The 19867-nt window shown below is 38.0% G+C and overlaps 1 protein-coding gene across 7 annotated transcripts in view; it reads right to left on the bottom strand.

Moving 5' to 3' along the window:
• Positions 1–19867, bottom strand: part of TANC2 (tetratricopeptide repeat, ankyrin repeat and coiled-coil containing 2) — a 369078-nt gene that overhangs the window by 59883 nt on the left and 289328 nt on the right. For all 7 annotated transcript variants that reach the window (XM_088829199.1, XM_055408159.2, XM_088829197.1 and 4 more), the window contains 2 exons: positions 13320–13551; positions 2413–2579 (listed from right to left, as the gene is read on the bottom strand). In XM_088829199.1, coding sequence (XP_088685325.1) covers positions 2413–2579; positions 13320–13551 — 399 coding nt within the window. The remainder of the gene's footprint in view (positions 1–2412; positions 2580–13319; positions 13552–19867) is intronic.

Raw genomic sequence — 19867 nt, 5'->3', positions numbered from 1 at the left:
CAAAATATATTCCAAATATGACCACTTCACAGGATCTTCACTGAGAGGGAACTATCTAGATCTTTTCCTCAAACCAGCATCTACCCAATTGCTCATCAAAACCCCACAATTCATCCTTGAACCTCTTCTTTTGCTTACGTCCACATCCAGCCCATCACCGTCTTCTTCAAAATGTAGTCCAAATATGACCACTTCATAGGATCTCCGCTGTTCCCACTCTAGTCTAAGCCATCACCTTTCACCTATACTTCTGCTTCCATTCTTGATCCCCTACCTTTTATTATCTAGATAGCCAGGAGCCAAAGAAATCTTTTAAAAAGGTAAATCAGATTTCATCACATTACAAGGCTCCTTGGAGAGGCCTTTCCTATCTGTTCTATGTAAAACAACTGTCATCCCCATTTATCTCTTCACTGTTATATCTGTCTTCATAGCACTGACACTGCCTAAATTTTAACATATGCTAATTTGTCTTATTATTTGTGTTCCTCACTAGAAAATAAGCTTTATGAGGGCAGGGATATTGTCCATCTTGCTCACTTTCCTATTCTCAGCTCTTAGAAATAAGCTTTTACACTCGATATACTTGTTTGTGGAAATAATGAATGATCAATTATGAGGGTTCAATTTGAAAGATCTGTGAATTATTTCATTGTCAGAGCTAAATAATTTTAAAAAGTTACTGGTTAATTTAGCTACTTAAAATAATTGTAATATATAGTGGAACTATATGCAACCTTGTTCTGTATTTTCCAAGTCTCCTGTACATGCATTATCATACTTTCATAATTTAAAAACTAAAAAAGAAAGAGAAAAAAAGGTTATGAGTTGTTGGCCTTGATTTATGAAAACACTGACTTTTCAACTTTGTGAATATAGTACTTTTCCTGTTCTGTGGCACAACTGAAAAGTTAGTCATCTGGTCTACCAAGTCACACTTAAAGCATCTTTTGAGACTGCACATGGCATAATGTAAAAGTATAAGCAAAGATAATATCTCCTAAGTGTATATTTAGTAAAATTAATCAGACTGTGTTTCCTGGAAATTTTATTCACCCTTCATCTTTTAACAATCAAGCTACTGACCAATAATGGTGGATTACATAACCTTTAGTTACAAAGATGCATTTATGTTGATTCATTTTAATTTAACTCAAATTAATTTGAGATCTTAATAACGAACATCTGCAAGTTGATGGTCAGGATTAGAAGTACAGTTTCTGATCAAGGAAGGCAGATTGACCTTAATCGGTCAATCTACAGGAAATATACTAAGTGCCTGAGAGAGGGGAAAAGGAGGGCATTGAGGCTATTTTCTGTGTTAACTACTGATATAAGGGTACTGCTTCAAAATAGTGGGATGATGCATAACATGTGAGATTTTATTTTAGTTTTTATTATATTTAAAAAATTTATTTATTTGGCTGTGCCAGGTCTTAGTTCCATCACTCGGGATCTTCGACCTTTGCTGCAGCACATGGGATCTTTAGTTGTGGCAGATGAACTCTTAGTTGCAGCATATGGGAACTAGTTCCCAGACTAGGGGAGTGAACCTGGGCCCCCATGAATTGGGAACGTGGAGTCTTAGCCACTGGACCACCAGGGAAGTCCCAATGCGAGATTTTAATGTTCATCAAAAGAAGCTATGGTTTGGGGAAAAAAAGTTGAGAAACCCTGTTTCAAACCAAGTGTGAATATGTAAAGAATGGAAAATATCAACTCAGCTATACTGTGAATAGTAGAGAAGGTGGAGTCATTTCATTGTCCTTTAGCCCATGTGTCTACAGATTCAGTTCCAACATTCCTAATCATTCTTCCAGGCCATAATGTGAGTGATCAGTGAGTAAACAAAGAAGGTAATTTAAAAAAAATTATCTCCCAGGGGTAGTAAATTTAATATAAAGCCTGAATACTGCCAATTTAGAAAAAGGTATACACAGAAGAAAGTCCATCTTCATGCTATGAAAAGTTGAGAAACAGAAGGAAGAACTAGAAAATCTGACTCTACACTGTACACTGAACTGGATTTTTCCTGGCATTAAATGATAAAAATTTATCAAACAAAAGTCAAACAGTAAACATGTGAGAGGATCTATTTGCTTTGCTATCCTCAGGACAAAGCCTAGAAAAATGGACTTTCTTTCATGATATTTTGAGGGACACTTTATTAAAACTTAGCCAGCTCAATGGGAATGGGAATTTGAGCTAAGACAGTCAAATATTGAAAATGGTCTCTCTAGACTGTACCACTTACTCTCAAAATATTCTCTTCGGGAATTACTCCTGCTAATGCTTTAAAACATGCAGTGATTTAGAAAACCTCACTATTAGGGTACAAGGACCTAAACTTTTTCAGTTTAAGCACTCTCCAAGGGAAATAATTTATGGGTCCAAAAGGAAACAAACACATACCTGTAAACTGGTCCTAACTGTTACAATTAGTTTGAGCCAGGAAGGAAATTTTCCAATCATTTTACTCAGGAATGATACAATTGTATCCCCATAATCCGGTTTGTGAAATTCTGCTTCATTTAATCCATCAATTAAGATGATGAAATCTTCATCTGGAATTTTTCTCTCTGAGACAGAAAGAAACAAATTACTAAATAATTACCAAGTAGATAAGTGAGCTTTTTTTGGGTCTTTGATCAGGTATCTATTTGGAAGGAAAAATTTAAAAAGGTCTCTCATGTGTTTAGTGAAAGCTCAGGACACATAATTTATTATAAAGACATGGGATAATTCATTTAGTGAGTTCATTTTGTTTTTCACCAGGTACGAACACGTTTGTCACATAAATAATCTATAAAGCACATGTATCATCAACATTTCTCCCATGTTATCAGCTGTGAGACAGTCTGAGCATTGCATGTATGAGAATCTGCACATCTAAATTCATTTTTCTCACACACTTAAAAGCTGGAAAAGAATGTTTTTTCCACTCCTTCTGACAGTCTTAAAGAGAACAATATCACACGTTCCTCTGGCAACTGCCAAAAATAAACAGATAAATAAAAAGTTTAATCTGAAGTCCAAAGCAGTATACAGGATTATATGTGAATATGCAGTGGGATGGAAAAGATGAAGGGACAGAGTAAAGGAATCCCAACCAATAGACAGACCTACAGTAGGCAGGCTGGATTCTGAGATCTTACAGAACTAGCAGCTTCCTAGACTACATCTGAAGCAGCTTCAATGGGATCAGACCCTCACGTGATTTTCCCAGGGGAGGAGTCAGGTAGGAAAGACAAATATCTGCCCCTTTTGTTTCCTTTTCCCTCCTGGACTCTATACTATCCTAATTGACAAAATCCGTTTATCTTTAGGGCTGGACTGTAGAAGACTTGGTAAAATTTCAGGCTTCTACTCCCATGAAATGCTTACTGATTCTCAAACAATATTGAACAGTTAGAGATTAAAAAAATCTCCAGGCTGAATGAACACTGTAGTATAAATGGATTGCAAAGAACAAGTTAAAGTTCCTAGTTAGCAGGACCTTTACAGGTTCTAAAGCAGAAGGCTTCCTGAGAAATCTGTATGCAGGTCAAGAAGCAACAGTTAGAATTGGACATGGAACAACAGACTGGTTCCAAACTGGGAAAGGAGTACATCAGGCTGTATATTGTCACCCTGTTTATTTAACTTACATGCAGAGTACATCACGCAAAATGCCGGGCTGGATGAAGCACAAGCTGGAATCAAGATTGCAGGGGGAAATATCAATAACCTCAGATATGCAGATGACACCACCCTTATGGCAGAAAGTGAAGAAGAACTAAAGAGCCTCTTGATGAAAGTGAAAGAGGAGAGTGAAAAAGCTGGCTTAAAACTCAACAGTCAGAAAACTAAGATCATGGCATCCGGTCCCATCAGTTCAGTTCAGTTCAGTTCAGTCGCTCAGTCGTGTCCGACTCTCCGCGACCCCATGAATCACAGCACGCCAGCCCTCCCTGTCCATCACCAACTCCCGGAGTACACTCAAACTCATGTCCACAGAGTCGGTGATGCCATCCAGCCATCTCATTCTCGGTCGTCCCCTTCTCCTCCCGCCCCCAACCTTTCCCAGCATCAGAGTCTTTTCCAGTGAGTCAGCTCGTCGCATGAGGTGGCCAAAGTATTGCAGTTTCAGCTTTAGCATCAGTCCCTCCAACTTCATGGCAAATAGATGGGGAAACAATGGAAACAGTGAGAGACTTTATTTCGGGGCTCCAAAATCACTGCAGATGTTGACTGCAGCCATGAAATTAAAAGACACTTGCTCCTTGGGAAAAAAGCTATGACCAACCTAGACAGCACATGAAAAAGCAGATTACTTTGCCAACAAAGGTACATCTAGTCAAAGCTATGGTTTTTTCAGTAGTCCTGTATGAATGTGAGAGTTGAACTATAAAGAAAGCTCGGCACTGAAGAACTGATACTTTTGAACTGCAGTGTTGGAGAAGACTCCTTGGACTGCTAGGAGATCCAACCAGTCCATCCTAAAGGAAATCAGTCCTGAATATCCATTGGAAGGACTGATGCTGAAGTTGAAACTCCAATACTTTGGCCACCTGATGCAAAGAGCTGACTCATTGGAAAAGACCCTGATGCTGGGAAAGATTGAAGGTGGGAGGAGAAGGGGATGACAGAGGGTGTGATGGTTGGATGGCATCACCAACTTGATGGACATGAATTTGAGTAAGCTCTGGGAGTTGGTGATGGACAGGAAAGCCTGGTATGCTGCGGTCTGTGGGGTTGCAAAGAGTCAGACACGACTGACTGACTAAACTGAACTTACAGGTTCTGAAAAAAGGAAAGCAGGGGGGAAGAAAGAGAGAAATCACTGGGATGCCTGAAGCAGGAAACATGTGAGGAAGAAAAAGAATGTGAAGCTGGGGACGGAAGGAAGTCTGTGGACTTTGGTCCCACAGTGGTTCTGTTAGCCTTTGAAAGAGTCAAAACCAATCAAAACTCTATATATTTTTGTTTCAAATTGTATGCAGATTTTTTGCACGATTAATACACCTTTATCTTTCTCCTCTAAAGTACTAGCTTTACATAAAGAAATTTAATTTCAATAGCTTAAGTACTATAAATCAGTTCTCAAATTATGAAGAGTTTCAAGTATTACTTTCATCTGGTGACGTTAGGAAGAGAAATGATCGATTTCAGCTCTATATTAACAATGATTATTAATGAAATGTCATTCTAGATGATGTAGAGCTAAGAAAATACATTGTTCCTTTAGGGAGTAAAAAGAATTTAGGAAGAGAGAGGAGCTGCTTGGAACAAATTGGAATTCACCCACCAAATGGGGGGTCCTTACGTTCTTGATTTTGAGGACCTTGGCTCCTTTAAGCAAAATCATGTCTTTATTGCATTCTGCTTGACAGATACATTACAGCCGTCTTCAGTTAGGGAGTATCATCACAAACCCCACCCCACGGTGTGCTAGAGCCATCCTGTGCTGCTTCAGGAGAATCCACTGAAATATTTTCAGGAGTTGGTTGTTAAGCAACTGGTAGCTTCAAACTGGTCCAAGTGGGACTATTTATTTATACACTTTGTTGTTGTTTAGTCGCTAACTCTTAGTGACTAACTAACTCTTAACTGCAAATGTTACAAGCTCTCCTTCCTACAGCTGGTTGTTAAAATTTACAAGCACACCACTGTCTCCACCACTTCTGTCAGACCTCCTTTAACTTCACCCAGGCTCCATCGTAAGAAAGCCATGATCGTCAAGTGGAGAAAAAGGCTGGTGATGCATCTGTTGAAATTTTCTTTGGGAAAACATTTCAAGCATCAAGATCAAGAACATTCTCTAAATTACCATCTGAACATTTTAATGAATGAAATAACTCAAATGCTAATAAAATTAAATTTTCATTTCCATAAATTCCCAGTAGACTATAATATTCATCCCACGAGTAGACAATGTATCATTTCTTTTTTAAAAAATGTGACTCATTCAAACCTAAAAAATTTCCTTTTCTTTGCTAAATGATGAGGTCTCTCAATTATAAATTTAAGAAGTGAGACCTTAGTGATCTTTAGATTTTGCCTTTCAAATGTAACCAGACTTACAAGAATGCTTGCTCATCTCAAACTTTGTATATTTAAATACATACTCTGACTCAGTAGCTTTTAAAAGATTTTATCAATGAAAATTTTAAAAAAATTGGGGATCAATGAAGATCTGCTTCATAATTTGCCATGTAAGAACATGTACAGTACAACTACTACCATTATTTCATAGAAAAAAAATATTTTACCATCAGGAGAGATATTATCTAACTTTTACATATATGTCTATGCAAAACCACATCTGTGTTTTATATCCACACAAATTCTAGGCTGTTTCTTTTTTCTTATTTTGTCATGGACTAATGAAAACTTTAAATGGACCGATGCTTAGGAGCCACTGTTCTGGCCAACAAGTCCCTGGAAAGGTCTCTGAAGCCCGTTAACCCTTGTTTTAAATTCCCTATTCATATGTACTCACCAGGGATACCCCACTGCCCTCACTTACATATATGCTTAATGAATACTTGAACTGTCTTCCTTAGTAGTCCTGTTCTAAGACTCTCTCTAGATACCTAAGAGAAATAAGAATTAAAGAGACTGCAAGAGAAGAGGGGACAGCTAGAACTAAAGGCAAAACTGGATCCTAGTGCATGAGATTCTATTGTATTAATATTACTGGTGTATTATATAAGGATTCTCAAAAATGAAAAGGCTCACATAAGACATGTTTTGTTCAAAAAAGCTGCACTTTACGTGCACTTCCTTTTAGTTGTGATAACAAACAAGTATCACCTTTCATTTCATCTTGATGGCCAAAGCAAAAGTTCATCAAGAAACTTTGAAACATTTCCATTTGTTTTATATGTATCTGTGTTTGTGTTTTAGTCACCACACTTGTAGAACCTTAAAGAAATGTGAAAAATGTTGACTTTCATTTTTTAAAGAAAAATATATAAGTTTATATGTAGCTCCTGAATGTAAATAGAAACTGTTTCTACCGAACCTTCCTGGGAAGAAAACTCCAGTTACCTTAAAAAATTCCCTATTTTAAGAAGTATTGTGATAAAAATTTATATATAATTAATACAATTCATTGTGAAGATCTAAACTATACACACTGGTGAGTTCTGACAAACACATATACCCTTGTAACTAACATCCTGAGCAAAGACAGAACATCTCCATTACCCCAGAGGTCCAGTGCTCAATAGGCACCACTGTTCTGATTCACATCACCATTGACTATACTTGCTTCTTATGATTAACATAAAGTTTTTGAGATTCACCTATCAATACATTGTTGAGTGTACTATTAATTTGTTCCTTTTATTACTAAGAAGCATATTAAGAATTCATTAAATATGCATCAAATGAATATGCAATTTGCTTATGTATGCTTTTGTTGAAGGATCTTTGGGGTGTTTTCAGTTCTTAACCACTATGAATAATCTTTGATATAAACATTCTTGCATGAGTCTTTTTGTAGATATATGTTTTCATTTCTTTGGGTAAATACATTTACCTAAGATGTATTTCCGGAGAAGGCAATGGCAAGCCACTCCAGTGCTCTTGCCTGGGGGGTCCCATGGATGGAGGAGCCTGGTGGGCTGCAGTCTGTGGGGTCGCTAAGGGTCGGACACAACTGAGCGACTTCAGTTTCACTTTTCACTTTCACACATTGGAGAAGGAAATGGCAACCCACTCCAGTGTTCTTGCCTGGAGAATCCCGGGGACCAGGGAGCCTGGTGGGCTTCCGTCTATGGGGTCACACAGAGTCGGACACGACTGAAGTGGCTTAGCAGCAGCAGCAGCAAGATGTATTTCGCTTGAAACTGCTTGGTTATAAGAATTAGAATTGCTTGGTCATATGGCAGATTCATATTTAACTTTATAAGGAACGGCCAACTAGTTTTCCAAAGTAGTTGTACCACTTTAAACTCCCACCAGTGATAAGTAAGGGTTCTAGTTGTGTACCTCACCAACATTTGATGCTCAGCTTTTAAAATTTTAACCATTGTGGTGGATGTAAAGTGGTATCTCATTGTGATTTTAATTTGTATTTGCCTGATGACTAATGATGGTGAACACCTTTTTATGTGCTGGTAGGCTATTTATGTATCTTCTTTTGTGAAGCACCTAAATCTTTTATCTATTTCAGAACTGATTTATCCTTTCTTCAATAACTTACTGAAATTCTTTAAATATCATGGATATAAGCACTATGTCGCAAACACACAAGTGTGCACACACAGAGAGTGAGTTATTTTCTCCCCCTTTGTGATTTTCTTTTCCTTTTTCTTAGTAGAATCTTATGTTGAGCAGACATTTAAAATTTTGACGAAGTCCAATTTATTAATTTTTTCTTACATGATTAATGATTTTTAGGACCTAAGAAATCTTTACCTACCCCAAGGTTGTGAAGATATTCTAAGTTTTTTTCTATTAGCTTTAGAGATTTCACTTTTATATTTTGGATACAATCTCAAGTTAATTTTTGTGTATGATGCAAGATATGGATTGAGATTCATTTTTTCCCATACTGGTATCCAGTTGTTGTAGCATCATTTGATGACAAAAAATTCTTTTTTCCAAATTATCTTGGCATCTTTGAAGGTCAACTGACTCCATATTGTGGATTTATCTTTAGATTCTCCATTGTGTTCCACCATTGATCTATTTATCTCTCCTTGTGGGAATACCACTGTATCAGTGGAGTGCTAGAGCTGGCTCAGGTTGGTTCATGAGAGCTGACTGTTAAGTTTTTTTATGGTCAAATCAGGCCCCTATCCCTGGGCTGATTGTTGAACATTTACTAACACATTACTACCTGTCATGATTTCTATAGCTTTATAATAAGTCTTGAAACCAGGTACTATTGGCCTATAGCTGTTCATCTTCCAATTCTTTTTTTTTAAAGATTGTTTTGGCTATTCATGGTTCTTTGAATTTTTGAAAGTTGTAAATAAAAAAAAATCCTGCTGGGATTTTGATTGGGATTATGTTGAATCTATAGACCAATTTGGGGAAAAACGTCAATCTACAAACATGGCAAACCTCTTCCATTTACTAACTTCTTTAATTTTGCTTTGCATGTTTTATAGTTCTCACGGTGGAACTCTTGACACATCTTTTGTTAGAGTTATTCTTAAGCATTTTGATTCTATAGAAAATAGTATTTGCTCCAGTTATCTTCTGTTGCATCAAAAAGCTATTACTCAAATGGCTGGGAAATGGAATCATTTGCAACAAAAACCCACATGTCTGATATCAGGGCCAGAATGACTTGATTGACTACAACAGTCAACTGGAAAACTTGTGTCTGACTCTTTTGCGACCTCATGGGCACGCCAGGATCCTCTGTCCATGGGATTTCCCAGCAAGAATATTGGAGTAGGTTGTCATTTCCTTCTCCAGCGGATCTTCCTGACCCAGGAACTGAACCTGTATTTTCTGCATTAGCAGGCAGATTCTTTACCACTGAGCCACCAGGGAAGCCCATGACATGACAATACATCTCCCCAAAACATGTGTTTCAGTAAACAAGATGGGAGCAGCACGGCCATTTATAACCTAGCCTCAACTATACACAGCATCATTTTGTCATATTTTCTTAGTTGAAGCAGTCACAAGCTTGCTAAGATTCGAGGGAAGGAGACACACACTCTAAATCTGGATGGGAGGAATGTCAAAGAATTTGCAGCCATGTTTTAAAACCGCCACACTACTTTTTAAATTTCACTTTTCAGCTGTTTTCTGCTACTTTATAAACACAATTCAGATCAGTTCAGTCGCTCAGTTGTGTCCGACTCTTTGTGACCCCATAGACTGCAGCACAGCAGGCTGCAACTCCATCACCAATTCCTGGAGCTTGCTCAAACTCATGTCCATCAGGTCAGTGATGTCATCCAAAATAAACACAATAGATATCACATATTGACCATATCGATGGTAGCTCTACATTTACTAATTCTAGTAGGCTTTTCTTTTCTTTTGTAGAGTCCGTAGAGTGTTCCAGTAAACAAGCACATCAGCAAATAAAGCAAGTTCTACTTCTTCCTTTCCAATCTTCATACTGTTTGCTTGTTTGTTTTCTTAATTGTGCTAGTTTGGACCACTGAAGAATGTTGAAAGTAAGTCACCAAGCTCCTGATAAAAGGGGAAATGTATTTTATTTCATTGTATATGTTTTGGAGTCGTCCTTTATGAGACTAAGTTTTCTTCTATTCCTAGTTTGCAGACCATTTTTACTATTAATTGAATTATTTTTTTCTGCATTTATTGAAATTATAAATATATGTTTACATAAAGACATAGATTTTCTCATTTACTCTGCTAGTATGATGAGTCACACTAATTAACTTTCAAATGTTAAACATTATATTCCTGATCAAGTAGAACTAATCAATTTGCTATTTTGTTTTTCCCCAGATTTTGCTATTATGGTCATGAGGAATTCTTGCCTGTAATTTTCTTTTCTTGTATGGTCCTTACCAAATGTTGGTTTCAGTAGTATGCTTGTCTAATAAAACAAACTGAGAAATGTTCTCTTCTCCTTTATTTTCTGAAAACATTTATGTAAGATTTATATTATTTCTTCTTTAAATGCTGGATACAACTCATTAATAAAACCATTTGAGCCTGGAGTTTTATTTTTAGAGGTTTTGTTTTCATTTGAACTTAAATAGATAAGAGCTATAAATTAAGCAGATAAGAGCTATTCAGATTTTTTTCTTTCCTTTTGAGTCACTTTTGTGTAAGCTGTGTTTTTTATAGAATTTGCCCAATTTAAGTTGTTGAATTTACTGCTATAAACTTTAATTTTTTAAAATACTAAAAAAAAATTTTTTTATTTCACTGATTGCACTCTTGCTTTTTATTATTTATTTGTGCTTACTTTGGGTTTATTTTCCTCATTTTTATCTAGTTTATTAACTCATAAACTTAATCATTGATTTTTTACTACTCAGTTTGAATTTTTTATAATTTCCTTTGTGGTTTCTTTCTTGTCTCATAGGTTGTTTAAAACTGCACTGCTAAATTCCTAAATATCTGAGGATTTTCTGTGTATTGATTTTTAATTAAATTTCATTATCTCAGAGAACATTTTCTGTAAGATTTTAGTTTTTTGAATTCAGACTTATTTTATGGCCCAGATACAATCCTTGTGCACTTGAAAAGAATGTGTATTATGCAGTTATTGACAGTGTTCTATAAATGCCAACTGGGTCAAATTGGCTGACAGTGTTGTTAAAATCTTCTATATACTTACTAATTTTCTGTCTATTTGTTCTAACAGTTATTGAGACACAGAAGTTAAAATCTCCAACTATAATTATTTGTCTATTTAGTTCTTTAGTTCTATTAGTTTTTGATTCATGTATTTTGAAACTTCACTATTAGGTTCATGCACATTTAGGATTATTTTATCTTTTGATGAACTGGTCCTTTTATGTTTATTAAATGCTCCTCTGGTAATACTCCTTGTCTTGAAGTCCACTCCTCCTCACATGAGTATACTCACTCTGGCTTTCTTATGCTCCACGTTTATAGGGTACATATTTTTCTATTCTTTCACTTTGAATCTGTGTCTTTAAATAAACTTTCCTGCACATGGCATATTACTGGGTCTTACTTTTATAATCCAGTCTGATGGTTTCTGCCTTTTAACAGAATTATTTGGTCCATTTAAATTTAATGTAATTACTGATACAGTTGATTTAAGTCTTTCATTTTGCTTGTTCCATACTAAATATATATATATTCTGTTTTTTCTTTCCAGTCTTCTTTGGGATTAATCAAATAATTTTCAGTATTTCATTTATTTTACAAATTTTGTTTCCAGTTGTTGCTCATGATGGTGATTTTGTTTTCAGGGTAAGAACATGGTAATTTGATAGAATAATTAAATTCACTCAGAGAACATTTATCAATGGGGATATCTAAAGCTGGTTGTGGAGACCTAAATGAGCAGCAAATATATCTAGTAGCAAAATTATAAAGCACGTGAATTACGGTTGAGAATCTAGTGCTGAGCCTGCAAGCATTTAAATATTCTCCTTAAATTAGCATTAAGATGTATACCCTGTATCACTGACCTTCCCTCAAGGTACCCCTATATGGGATCAATTTCTATCTTCACTTATTTGTTTAAAATTTATGTCCTGAAATGCTTGCTACGTTCATAGTTGAGGTAATCACCATGAAGGATAAAAGCTGAATAAGTTCTTAGCCTCAACAGCATACAATTCAGACAAAGGAATAAGTACAGAAACAACTAATTCCTATAAAGCACAAAGTATATGACATATAATAAAAGTTCAATAAATGTTAGTAACAAAAATTTAAGTTCTATGAAACATGTAGTAATATATGAAGTACCATAAGTAAGATATAAAAAAACCCTAATGTCAATTTGGAAAGACATAAGGTGGTATTTAAGGTGGTCCATGAAAGATTGGTAGGATTCTGAGATGTGAGGAGAAGGCATATCAAGAAAAGGAATCAATGAGCAGATGTATGGAGGCAGGAAAATGTAAGGAAGTATTTAGGGATTTGTGAATATTTTGGTTTATATGTAAACACAGGGTTCATAAGGGTAAAAGTGGATCATAAGGCTAGAAAGTAGGTTGGGGGTGACAGAGAATGAGATAGTTGGACGGCATCACCAAAAAAATGGACATGAGTTTGAGCAAACTCCGGGAGATAGTGAGGGACAGGGAAGCCTGGTGTGCTGCAATCTATGGGGCTGCAAAGAGTCGGTCACAACTGAAAAACAATATCACCATAGTTGCAGAGTTAAAACAAAGAAAAGGCGTGGACATGATCACTTCCCCCTAATTCTTAAAAATATCTTAATACCTTTCAGTGGATGATTAAGTAATTTTTTTTGCATACACATAGTTACATAACCCTTTCATTTTACCTGACTGTGGAGTAATAAAAAAAAAGCAAATATAAAGACTGAGGATGTTTGTAACCATAGAAACTCCATGGAATGGAGAGGGAGCCATGGCTTTAGTGATCTATTTGAACTCCACAGAAAGGACTGGAAGCTCAACTATCTTTAGTTCAAGAAGAATGCATTATATTTGGAAATAAGAATGAGAATTTTTACAAAGAGAGAAGGAAGTACCAATTCCTGGAGGAATTTCTTATTTTTTTTTTCCCTGAGTAAAACCTTTTATTTGTTAACTGTATCCTGTAGGAACATTTAAGTTTTTGCAGTGTGGTAAAAATAATCATTTGTATAACAAGCCCCCAGGTGAACTTAGGCTCCAGAGCATCCACCTTCCACCTGCTCTGCACCTCAACTGTACCTTTGTGGAGATTCTCCAGGGGCTCTAGCACTCCCCTCCGGAAGGAGGCCATGGGGTCTTGAACACAGGACCGAAGGCTCAGCATGCTCTGGAGGTGAGGCTCCCGGAGAAGCTGCTCCCGATAGGCTGCCAGCTGAGGGGAGCGGCAGAGCAGGGCAGCAACGTTGTGGACGAACTCAGGCACCAGGCAGGTGTAGGCGTTATCTGCTTGGCAATAGTGATAGGCAACCACCTAAGAAAGAAAGATGAGCATGCAGACAGGTTGATCAGCAGCACGAGCAGCAGGCATGGTTGTGTGTGTGTGTGTTTAGTCACTAAGTTGGTCATGGTTACTGTATGGTTATTCGCTAACACTGTCTTCTGTCACCCTACTCCTCAACTTCTTCAAGTGAAAACAAAAGCTGTTAACTTGGAAATTGACGTGATTTATCTAAGATAAGAAATTTGACCCAATATTTCTCTTGTATGTGTTTAGTACCATAATTCATAATTAAAACTTATAAATACAAACTGAGCTTTTCCTCTAGATTAAAATAGGAAGCAGGCCTGAGAACAAAGATTAATCTCTCTAATATTTATTCAGCATGAAGTAGTACATGAAACAATCTGATACTGTAACAAAGCATCAGGAATAAAATAACCAGAGAAATACCGTGTTAGACTCAACAAACATGTTTATAAGGCATATTTAAAAAATTATAATTGTGTTACATTCAGTCTTATAGAAAATAAAATAACTCAGACTTAAGAATTATCACGAAATAGTTTTCTGAGCACCCAGAGACAGCGAGGATCAGAATTAGATAACAGGAAGAAGGAGTGAGATTTTTGTTAGATGCACGTGTTAAATTCAAAGAACTCAGAAAATGCATGCAACTTAATATCATCCAGGGTCTAGCCAGTCTGGCTGGAACTTGGCAATTTTTTTTTATTGGAGGCAAACTACTTTACATTAATATATTGGTTGGCTTGCTATACATTGACATGCATCTGCCCCGGGTGTACATGTGTTCCCCCTCTTGAACCCCCCTCCCACCTCCCTCTTCCCCATATCCTCCCTCCAGGTCATCCCCGTGCAATTTTAAGCTCCGTTTTTTTATTTGTTTAAATTTCCACAGTGCTTGCTTTGTATCTTCTGGTTGTTTCTTTTGCCTCAAGGGCAAGAAGGGCAGAGGGTGATTTTAATCTAGACCACTCTGTTGGCTCAGTACTACCTACAAAAGTGATGGGCCTGTGTAGAAACTGCAGGGGAGATTCAGCCTGAATGTACAAACCACACTTGACATGGTGCTCAAAACATAGTAAGTGCACAGTCATGTTAGCTGATATCACAGCCACCACCACCATCAATGTCCTCTTCTCCTCTTCCTCTCAATCATTATCACAGTCATCATCAAGGTTCCGTACACTTTCTTCTTTTCAGCTACTGCCTCTGTGCCTTCAGGCATTTGAAATTTGCCCTAGGAGCATGCACAGATACACTCCTGGGACCCCAGCTCTCAAAGAACAGAATCATCCATGAAAGTGTTCTGCTTTGAAATGACTCCTAACCTGTAGGTATAGTTATCTTAGCTCTGTAACAAATGCTGGCAATATCAATTTTTAAAAAATATCTGAAATCCTTCTCATTAACATTTAAAAAAATGAACAACACAGGAAATGTTACTACACATGGAAAGCTGAGGACAGGAATTGCTTATAAGTGAAACAATGATGTCTGAGCATAGTGTGGAAATGGAAATGAGGAGGTGTACTTAGAAATCTCTACTCTCTTCTGTAGATAGATTGATCACTGCTTTATTACTGATCTTAAACACAATGTAAGGAACCCAGAGAGAAAACTTGACAGCAATCGATCTGTCCTCCAATGAACAGTGAAAGTCAGTGGTTATGTCCACACGGACACAAATCTCCACTTTATAAAAAGAAAACAGCAAATCTCTGAATCAATATGAACTTTCATCATATTTTATCTCAATTGATTTCCCATGTTGAGGCAAAGCACAGCTGAGCAAATCAGCTATAACTTACCCTTTACCTAAAGTAATGGTATATGAGTCTGAAGATAAAAAGTTTAAAATTTAGGAAGAGGGTTCTTGCCCTGGTTTCATTAAAAATGATCTGTACTCTTGGCTACATGAAGTTTCACCTAACAGAGATCACTGAGAAAGCTGTCCCTTCTGGGGCTGCCTTTGTTTCTTTGAATTTAAGAAATTTTCAGTTCTGTTCAGTTCAGTCGCTCAGTTGTGTCTGACACTTTGTGACCCCATGAATCACAGCATGCCAGGCCTCCCTGTCCATCACCAACTCCCAGAGTTCACTCAAACTCATGTCCATCGAGTCGGTGATGCCACCCAACCATCTCATCCTCTGTCGTCCCCTTCTCCTCCTGCCCCCAATCCCTCCCAGCATCAGGATCTCTTCCAATGAGTCAACTCTTCGCATAAGGTGGCCAAAATATTGGAGTTTCAGCTTTAGCATCAGTCCTTCCAATGAACACCCAGGATTGATCTCCTTTAGGATGGACTGGTTGGATCTCCTTGCAGTCTAAGGGACTCTCAAGAGTCTTCTCCAGCACCACAGTTCAAAAGCATCAATTCTTTGGCGCTCAGCTTTCTTCAAAGTCCAACTCTCACATCCATACATGACCACGGGAAAATCCATAGCCTTGACTAGACGGACTTTTGTTGGCAAAGTAATGTCTCTGCTTTTTAAGATGCTATCTAGGTTGGTCATAACTTTCCTTCCAAGGAGTAAGTGTTTTTTAACTTCATGGCTGCAATTACCATCTGCAGTGATTTCGGAGCCCACAAAAATAAAGTCTGACACTGTTTCCACTGTTTCCCCATCTATTTGCCATGAAGTGATGGGACCAGATGCCATGATCTTCGTTTTCTGAATGTTGAGCTTTAAGCCAACTTTTTCACTCTCCTCTTTCACTTTCATCAAGAGGCTTTTTAGTTCCTCTTCACTTTCTGCCATAAGGGTGGTGTCATCTGCATATCTGAGGTTATTGATATTTCTCCCGGCAATCTTGATTCCAGCTTAGGCATTCCAAATATAAAATCTTAAGTCCTCTGCAGACTTCAGGCAGAAAGACCATTCAACATCTTCATGAAATTTGTACTCTGACTCAAAATACGTCATTTACTAGATATTTCCAGGCAGGTACATGGCATGTAAATGTACATATAATCTATCAAAAACACCTGGTTCAGTTCAGTTCAGTTCAGTCGCTCAGTCGTGTCCGACTCTCCGCGACCCCATGAATCACAGCACGCCAGGCCTCCCTATCCATCACCAACTCCCGGAGTTCACTCAAACTCATGTCCACAGAGTCGGTGATGCCATTCAGCCATCTCATTCTCGGTCGTCCCCTTCTCCTCCCGCCCCCAACCTTTCCCAGCATCAGAGTCTTTTCCAGTGAGTCAACTCGTCGCATGAGATGGCCAAAGTACTGCAGTTTCAGCTTTAGCATCAGTCCTTCCAATGAACACCCAGGATCGATCTCCCTTAGAATGGACTGGTTGGATCTCCTTGCAGTACAAGAGACTCTCAAGAGTCTTCTCCAACACCACAGTTCAAAAGCATCAATTCTTCGGCGATCAGCTTTCTTCACAGTCCAACTCTCACATCCATACATGACCTGGTATTTCTCCCAAATTATCTGTTGACATTACCATCAACTTTCCCCACATATACAATAGGAAACAAATAGTTGTTTTCCTTCAGTCTCTCACTGTGCTGGTGTTCAGTGAAAGGAAACAGATCACCCCCTACAGCTCTGAGCAAGTCACCACGGCCTGTACTCAGTCACCATTATTTCAATAATACCAGACCAACTGGTATTATTGGAATAATAATACTGGAATTTCAGACCACCTGACCTGCCTCCTGAGAAACCTATATGCAGGTCAAAAAGCAACAGTTAGAACTGGACACGGAAAATTGGACTGGTTCCAAATTGGGAAAGGAGTATGTCAAGGCTGTATATTGTCACCCTGCACAATACATTGTGCGAAATGTCAGGCTGGATGAAGCACAAGCTGGAATCAAGATTGTTGGGAGAAATATCAGTAACTTCAGATGACACCACCCTTATGGCAGAGAGTGAGAAAGAACTAAAGAGCCTCTTGATGAAAGTGAAAGAGGAGAGTGAAAAAGTTGGTTTAAAACTCAACATTCAGAAAACAAACATTATGGCATCCAGTCACATCACTTCATGGTAAATAGATGGGGAAACAGTAGAAACAGTGACAGACTTTATTTTGTTGGGCTCCAAAATCACTGCAGATGGTGACTACAGCCATGAAATTAAAAGATGCTTGTTCCTTGGAAGAAAAGCTATGACCAACTTAGACAGCATATGAAAAAGCAGATACATTACTTTGCCAACAAAGGTCCATCTAGTCAAAGCTATTGTTTTCCCGGTAGTCATGTATGGATGTGAGGGTTGGACCATAAAGAGCTGAGCACCAAGAATTGATGCTTTTGAGCTGGGGTGTTGGAGAAGACTCTTGAGAGTCCTTTGGACCCTAAAGGAAATCAATCCTGAATATTCATTGGAAGAACTGATGCTGAAGCTGAAGCTCCAATACTTTGGCCACCTGATGTGAAGAACTCACTCATCAGAAAAGACCCTGATGCTGGGAAAGATTGAAGACAGGAGGAGAAAGGGATGACAGAGAATGAGATGGCTGGATGGCATCACCAACTTGATGGATATGAGTTTGAGCAAACTCTGGGAGTTGGTGATAGACAGGGAAGCCTGGCGTGCTGCAGTCCATGGGGTTGCAAAGAGTCAGACATGACTGAGGGACTGAAGTGACTGATTCTAACTTCCTGGAAATGGTTCAGAAGTAGTCCACCCACAATAAATCAGCAGGTAAAACCTTTCTCCTTGGTGAACTCTTGTCTCTTACAATGACTTGCTGAAATTTCTTTTTCAGCTGTGTTTTTCTTACATTATTAATTTTTTTCCATCTCAAGTTTTCTTTATGTTAAATGCCCAAACTTAAAATTTTTTTAAATTTTTTTTGACATGAACCATTTTTAAAGTCTTTACTGAATTTATTATGATAATTCTACTGTTTTATGTGGTTTTTTTGGCAACCAAGGATCAAATCTGTGCCCCTGCAATGGAAGACAAAGTCTTAACCACTAGACCACCAGAGAAGTCCCCCTAAACTTCTGACTAGAACAATTCTATGCAACATATATCTAATATGACCAGAACTGTATCAATTCTTTGAAGAAGACAGTAAGTTTTAGATTATTCCTGTGAGGATGAAAAAAAGGGCAGGTCTGCAGACTCACTATATAAACCAAAAAAAAAAAAAAAGATTGGACGTCAGTATAGCCTTGGATAGGGAGAGGTTTCGATTTAAAGCTACACATGAGGAATGCTACAACTAAGCATATTCCTCATCAAACACTCTAATCAAATGACTGAATGACAGCCAACCTGTGTTAAAAGTTCCAGGCTACATTTTACATGAAACGAAGCATCTGTGACAGGATTAAACTAATCTCTTAAAAACAAAAAGCAGATTTGAACATCTAGAATTCATTTGGACATAAAAATTTAATTTACATAATGACTGGCATTGTTGTTGTGGTTCAGTTGACAAGTCCTGTATGACTCTGTGACCCCATGGACACAGCATGCCAGGCCTCTCTGTCCCTCACCATCTCCCAGAGTTCACCCAAGTCCATATCCATTGAACTGGTGATGCTATCCAACCATCTCATCCTCTGCTGCCCTCTTCTCCTCCTGCCTTCAATCTTTCCCAGCATCAGGGTCTTTTCTGATGAGTCAGTTCTTCACATCAGGTGGCCAAAGTACTGGAAGCTTCAGCTTCAGCATCAGTCCTTCCAATGAGTATTCAGGGTTGATTTCCCTTAGGATTAACTGACTTTATTTTCTTTTTATCCAAGGGACTCTTTAAGTCTTCTCCAGCACCACAATTAAAAGCATCGATTCTTTGGTGCTCAGCCTTCTTTATAGTCCAACTCTCATATCAGCTGTCATTGGCATCACTTAAATTTTTTTTTCGGGGTCAAGCCACATGGCATGTAGGATGGAGGATTCCGACCACAGATCGAATCCGTGCCCCCTGCAGTGGAAGTGCAGGCTCTTAACCATGAGACCACCAGGGAGGTCCCAGCATCACTTAAACTCTAATGTTGCCACTGACCTTCCTTCACGCTCTCATATTTTTATTCCCTGTCTCTTTCTCATCCTCTTTCTTGAACTCTGTCACTACCACCTGGTTGATTTCCTACTCAGCACATCCCTTCCAATACTTCAGTTTGGCTCTTCCTGTGTCTAGTGACCTCGTGGGTCAGGGTTAAAACATTTTCTTTGCCCTTTCTCCCTCAACTGTGGCTGTAATCTGCATCCGAGGACTGGCAGCTAGGAATAGCTCAAGACTTGGGTTTGGCCTCAGTAATTTTCCAGCTTGGAGCTCTTTTGTTTTTTTTTTGCAGTAAGTTTTTTTTTTTAAACTTTTTATTTTGAACTAATTTTAGGCTTAAATGTTGCAAAA

The sequence above is a fragment of the Moschus berezovskii genome, chromosome 20 (assembly GCF_049115385.1).
Source record: "Moschus berezovskii isolate FMDL1 chromosome 20, NW_MosBer_1.0, whole genome shotgun sequence".
Lineage (NCBI taxonomy): Eukaryota > Metazoa > Chordata > Mammalia > Artiodactyla > Moschidae > Moschus > Moschus berezovskii.
This window is presented reverse-complemented; position numbering and strand designations above follow the sequence as displayed.